Below are 6,833 nucleotides of genomic sequence, written 5' to 3' on the forward strand. Positions count from 1 at the left end.
GTAATCATCTCTTATCTTACAAGAATTAGCCCTAATCTTAGAGAGAGAAAGTGGATGGTGACTCAAGTTTTCTTTATTGTAATCAACTTTGATAAGGTTTAATCATCAATCTAGCGACCTTTCAAGTTTTCCTCTTTTATTAATCTCCTCTTTAGTAATCTCTTATCCTTTCTCTTTATTATATTTATTTTCCTCTTAGTTGCTTATTGATATTAATCTATTATTTCATCTAGTTATTACAATTTTTAAAATTCTTAATCATGTTTTGTTTTGTGTTTCCTTAGTTTATTTTTATTCTTGCTACTATGTTTATTCTCCCTTCTCTAGGCTAAACATTTATCTAGAGGAAGGGGGTGGAAGATATGAGTTGATATTGGACGAATGATGATGGTTGGATTGAACTTATGCCATAAATTGATTAAAGACATGATTTTTAATAGCTTGAGATTATTGTTGCACTCTATTTGATGTTTCCTTGTTTAAATGCATGAAAGTGATTTGAACTAGATTAAGATCATCTCTATTTTAATGATTGCATGAGAATGAGTTATTAATGTGGAGTTTTTAGGGATTGTGCTTCTTTATTCTCTTGATTTGATTGTAACTAATAGGATGCATGAGAATGATCCTTATTATTGTAGACCTCTTTCATTGATTTGCCTAGACTATTGCATGAGAATGAATTGTTTAGGTAGAATCTTGTGTTATTTGGCATGTGTTTACTGATAATCACCATTATTCCCTTGTTTCTAATCATATTGGACACCCCCGTATCCCTAGAGTCATTTTCCCTGCATTTTAATCATCATTTTCTTGCTTATTTGTAGTTTTAGTGTTCTTACTCAACAAAACCAACAAAAACAATCCCCTTTTTACTCTTGCATTAGTGATTATTGATGTTGAATTAGTGTGCTTCCCTAGTGGTTCGACCCTTTTCTTGCCACTAACTAGTTTAGTGTAGGTTTAGGTATTATAAATGATTAATTTGATTAGGTTATTAGCTTAACGACCTATCTAACCCTTGATTAAATTTTGGCATCGTTGCCGGGGAAACGGCTTGTTTAGCGTCTATTATTGCTATTGTTAGAGTCCTTTTACTTTCTTTTCTTTTTGTTTTATTTGTTTTATCACCCTTGTCTTTTCTAATTGTTTTCTTACCTTTGGTGAATTCTTAGGAGGTCTCAAGGAGGACCCTTACATCAAATTGACCACGAGATCAACCGAACCTTGAGACAAGTCCGTAGGCTTTATCAAGACGAGGGATGAGGTTTGGTGATATAGTTGATAGTGAGAGTGATACTTACTCTTTAAGTTCACAAAGCAGACGAATGGCGGGACAAGAAAATGATGTTTTATTTCGTGAGTTTGGAAATTCAGAGGATTATGAGCTCACGGGAGGGATTTTGCTACCCGTCACAGAAACCAACTTCTCAATCCATCCACAATATACTAGAATGGTCCAATCAGAGCAATTTTTTGGAAGTGCAAGTGAGGACCCTATTGAACATTTGGACCGATTCCTTGAATTGTGCGCAATGATGCAAACCAATGAGGTGAGTTAAGACTACATTTGTACGCACATTTTCCGGCAATCTCTCACCGGACGAGCAAAGAAATGGATAAAACATGTAAAGCCTAACACTCTCACAACATGGCCTGGAGGGAGGTGGTAAACGCGTTCTTGAAGCGATTTATCTTCGAGGAGAAGACCGCCGAAATGAGAAGGAAAAACGCATCATTTGAGCAAGAAGCCGATGAAAGTCTTGGTGAAGCATGTGAGAGATTCAAACAGTTGGTACAAGCGTGTCCCCACCATGAGTACAATCAAGGGTTGCTCATGTAGTTTTTCTACGACGGATTGGATCCCATGTCAAGTGCCAATTTGGATGTGGGGGCGGGTGGTCAATTAATCAAAATCCCTCAAAATTAAGTTGAAGCCACAATAGAAGAGGTAGCAAAGAGTTACTCTTGGGGGCCGAAGAAGAAATGCTCCAAAGAAAGGTGGTATTTACAAATTAGAGAAAGTTGATCAATTACAACATCAAATTGATCAACTAACAAAAGGGCTTTCCAAGTTGAACACGAGTGTGAATGCAAGTTCAAGCGGTGGAGCAAGCTCCTCTCAAGTTAACTCTTTCTCTTGTCAAAATTGTGGAGGAACGAACCACGATACATCTTATTGTGGAGGTTTAAGCCTCGAGCATGTAGCGGCATACAACACAAGGCAAGAGGGATTTAGAGGAAGCGGCGGTGGAGGAGCTTGGAGACAACCACAACCCGGGTTTGTACCTCAACCTCAACAATGGAACCAACAAGCTCAACCTTCCTACAACTCCAACCCTCAATATCAAAATCCACCTCCATCTCAACCCTAAAACCCAAGAGGAAGCTATACAAGGAACAACCAATACAACAATAAAACCATGCATGCGCAAATGCAGTCTTTTGGGGAACAAATGCAAGAGATAAGAGCTCACAACAAGATGGTTGATTCACAACTAGCTCAATTGGCCGAGAGAAGTCCTTTCAATTCACCATCAACTCTACCCGGACTACCACAACCTAACCCATCTCACAACTCAAAACCCGATACATGCAAGGCGATCACATTGAGGTCGGGAACTTCCGATGAAGGGACAAATGAAGGGGATAGTGAAGAAAAGAAGGGAGGAGAGGAGAGTGTGAATGAAAACGAGGGAGGTGAGAAGGAAAGGATGATGAGATAGAAGGAGGTTTAGAGAAGAAGAAGCTTGACAATGAGAAGAAAACTTCAATTCCAAGTGAGGCTATGAATCTTCATGGACCGATTCCTTTTCTCGGTCAGCTTGCGGAGAGGAAGTTGAATGACAAGTTTGCAAATTTCTTAGTGTCATGAAGAATTTGCATATCAACCTCCCTTTTCTTGAAGTTGTGACACAAATTCCATCTTACTCCAAGTTCCTCAAAGATATTCTCACCAACAAGAGGAAGATCAATGATGATCGTATCACCCCTTCCAAATCAAGTGAGTGCTCTTGCCCAACATAAGATGCCCAAGAAGGAAAAAGACCCGGTGAAGTTGTGACACAAATTCCATCTTACTCCAAGTTTCACTTTGCCGGTGAAAATTGGGAACATGGAAGCTAGGGGCACCTAAGCCGATCTTGGAGCAAGTGTTAGTTTAATCTCTTTATCCATTGCTCAAAAACTCAATATAGAGATGATCCCTACAACGAAGACAATTCAATTGGCAGATCGGTCGGTGAAATTACCTTGTGGAGAGCTTGAGGATGTACCAATTCAAGTGGGACACATCTACGTGCCTTGTGACTTTGTAGTGATCGATATGGAGGAAGATGTTAACACTCCTTTTACTTTGGGATGTGAAGCTCTTAAAACTTTGGGGGCGGTCATCAATTGCAAGAACAACACCATCACATGTGAGGTGGCCGATGAGAAGATTGTCTTTGAGTTTTCTAAGTTGCTCAAGACCCCCATAGCTGAAAAATGCTATAGAGTTGATGTTATGAATGAGGAGCTAGATCGCATGAGGGGGGGGGGGTGGTGATGAGGCCTCAAGATTTGATGATAGAAGCTCTTACATGTAAAGAAGAGTTCCACTCTTGAGAGGCTAAAGAGTTTTTCATGACAATGGAGGAATCCTCAAAGGAGGAGGTGGAACAACAAATTGAGATCGAGCTTTAGTGCAAGGAGGAAATTGGAGGAAAGTTCTAAGCCTCCTCCTAAGGTAGAACTCAAGCCCCTTCCCCCTTCTTTGAAATATGCTTTTCTTGATAAGGAGGGAAAATACCCTATTATTGTCCATGCTACCCTAGATGGTCTTAATTTGGAAAAACTTCTTGATGTTTTGAGAAAATATAAGGATGTGATAGGGTATATAATTGATGATATCAAAGGTTTTATCCCTTCTTTATGCATGCATCGTATTTATCTTGAAGATGATCATTCCACCTCCATTGAACCTCAAAGAAGGTTGAACCCCAACCTTCAAGAGGTTGTGAAGAAAGAAATTTTGAAACTACGTGAGGCGGGCATCATCTATGCTATCTCCGATAGCAAATGGGTTAGCCCAGTTCATGTAGTTTCAAAAAAGGGTGGGATGACCATAATAAAAGGTGAAGGAGGAGAGGAAATCTCCACCCGGACGGTGACCGGGTGGAGAATGTGCATTGATTATAGCAGATTGAACAAAAACACTAAGAAAGATCATTTTCCTCTCCCATTCATGGACCAAATTCTTGAGAGGCTCTCTCAACATGCTTTCTTTTATTTCTTGGATGGGTATTCCGGATTCTTCCAAATCCCTATCCATCCAAGCGATCAAGAGAAAAGTACTTTCACATGTCCATATGGGACATTTGCATACCGAAGAATGCCATTCGGATTATGTAATGCTCCTTCCACCTTTCAAAAATGCATGACCTTTATTTTCTCTAAGATGCTTAAAAAAGAAATTAAAGTTTTCATGGATGATTTTAGTGTTGGTGGCTCGTCTTTTGACACTTGTCTTTTTAACCTTGGAAAAGTTTTGAAAAGGTGTCAAGAGACGAGTTTGGTTTTGAATTGGGAAAAATGTCACTTCATGGTCGAGGAGGGCATTGTCCTCGGCCATAAGGTTTCAAAAAATGGCATTGAGGTTGATCCGGCCAAAGTTTCGGTAATTGAAAAGTTTCCCCCTCCTATTTCCATCACGGGGTACGAGCTTTTCTTGGGAATGCCGATTTTTACCGGAGGTTTATCAAAGATTTTTCATCAATCGCCAAACCTTTGACCGAATTACTCAAAAAGGATGTTGTTTTTAGCTTCAATGAGGCTTGCCTTGATGCATTTCGTAAGCTCAAGGAAGCTCTCATTTCTTCTCCCGTTGTGCATGCTCCGGATTGGAGCTTGCCTTTTGAGCCAATGTGCGATGCTAATAACTATGAAGTAGGTGACGTTCTTGGTCAAAAGAAAGAAGGAAAATCATGTGTCATCTACTATGCAAGTAGGACTCTCGATGAAGCTCAAAAGAATTATACAACAACGGAGAAAGAGATTCTAGCGAGAGTGTTTGCATTTGATAAGTTTCGGTCCTATCTTATATGCTCAAAAGTTATTGTGTACATGGATCACATCACGATGCGATATCTCATGACCAAGAAAGAAGCAAAGCCTCGCTTGATCCGTTGGGTTCTCTATCTCCAAGACTTTCACATGGAAATGAGGGACAAAAAGGGAGCAGAGAACTATGTAGCGGATCATTTGTCTAGGATACCTTTTGAGAACAAGGAGGATGTACCGATTAATGATGAGATAGGATTCGAGACTCTCATGGCTATGGTGTCAACTTCTACCCCTTGGTATGCGGATATAGCCAACTATCTTGCTTGTGGAGTCGTTACCCCGGAGTTTTCTTCTCAACAAAAGAAGAGGTTGCTTAAGGAAGTGAGGAGGTACTTTTGGAATGTCCCATACCTATTAAGCAATGTGGAGATGGCCTTTTTCGGAAGTGTATTCCAGATCATGAAATCGAAGGAGTTCTTGAGCATTGCCATTCACTACCATGTGGAGGACATGGTTGTGTTGACAAAACAGTGGCAAAAATCTCTCAATCTTTATTGTGGTGGCCGACAATGCATAGAGACACCCACAAATTCGTTGCGTAATGTGATAGATGTCAAAGGAGCGAAGGTATTACCAAGAGGGACGAAATGCCCCAACAAAGTGTTTTAGAAGTTGAACCCTTCGATGTTTGGGGGGTGGATTTCATGGGGCCTTTCGTTTATTCATGTGGGAATCTGTATATCTTGGTAGCAGTTGATTATGTGACAAAATGGATTGAAGTTATACCCTCTCCTACCAATGATCACAAGGTTGTGCTCAAGCTTCTCAAGAAGATCATTTTTCCTAGATTTGGGGTCCCAAGAGTTCTAATTAGTGATGGAGGTTCTCATTTTGCCAAGAAGCAATTGGAGGCTCTTATTAAGAAATATGGGGTTCATCACAAAGTTGGTCTACCTTACCATCCTCAAACTCAAGGGCAAGTGGAGGTTTCGAATCTTGAAAACAAAATATACTTGAGAGGATGGTGAACAAATCAAGGAAAGATTGGTCTCTCAAGCTCGATGACACACTTTGGGCTCTTAGGACGGCGTACAAGACTCCAATCGGCACAACCCCCTACAGGTTGGTCTATGGAAAGGCTTGTCACTTGCCAATTGAATTGGAGTACAAAGCTTGGTGGGCTATCAAAGAGCATAATATGGATTTGTCTTTGGCAGGTGAGAAGAGATTGCTGAAGCTCAATGAACTTGAAGAGCTTAGGGATGATGCATATGAGAGCTCAAGAATGTATAAGGAGAAGACTAAGAAATGGAATGACCAACATATTCGGAAAAAGAGCTTTAAAGTTGGAGATAAGGTATTGCTCTTCAACTCAAGGCGTCGTTTGTTTCCGGGTAAATTCAAGTCTAAGTAGTTGGGGCCTTTTGTGGTATCGAAGACTACTCCTGATGGTTCTTTTGAGTTAGATACGGATGGGAACAAGTTCATGGTCAATGGTCATCGTTTGAAGCATTATTTTTGCAAAAAAGAAGTTGGTCCAATTGAGTGTCTAAGGCTTGACCCTTTGGGTCCTACGCCACCACGTTGAATGAATTTTTCTCATGGTCAAGCTAGTGACCTCATAAAGAAGCGCTTCTCGAGAGGAAACCCGAGTTCCTAACTCTTTTCCTCTCTATTTTTCTTCCTTGAGGTCGGTTTGGTTGTTTTTTTTTTTGTCTTATGGTATTTAATTTTTACTTGTAGGTACTTGCCCAATGGTGCATGTATGGTCGGGAATTGGAGGTCAAATG

General features: G+C 40.3%; 1 protein-coding gene across 1 annotated transcript; it reads left to right on the forward strand.

Annotated features, from left to right (window-relative positions):
• Positions 1–5,747: 5,747 nt before the first annotated feature.
• On the forward strand, positions 5,748–6,631 carry LOC110699759. Its single transcript, XM_021877280.1, has 3 exons — positions 5,748–6,019; positions 6,127–6,400; positions 6,482–6,631. The coding sequence occupies exons 1-3, from the start codon at positions 5,748–5,750 to the stop codon at positions 6,629–6,631; spliced, it is 696 nt and encodes a 231-aa protein (XP_021732972.1).
• The last annotated feature ends 202 nt before the right edge of the window (positions 6,632–6,833 follow it).

The sequence above is a fragment of the Chenopodium quinoa genome, unplaced genomic scaffold (genome assembly GCF_001683475.1).
Source record: "Chenopodium quinoa cultivar QQ74 unplaced genomic scaffold, ASM168347v1, whole genome shotgun sequence".
Taxonomy (NCBI): domain Eukaryota; kingdom Viridiplantae; phylum Streptophyta; class Magnoliopsida; order Caryophyllales; family Amaranthaceae; genus Chenopodium; species Chenopodium quinoa.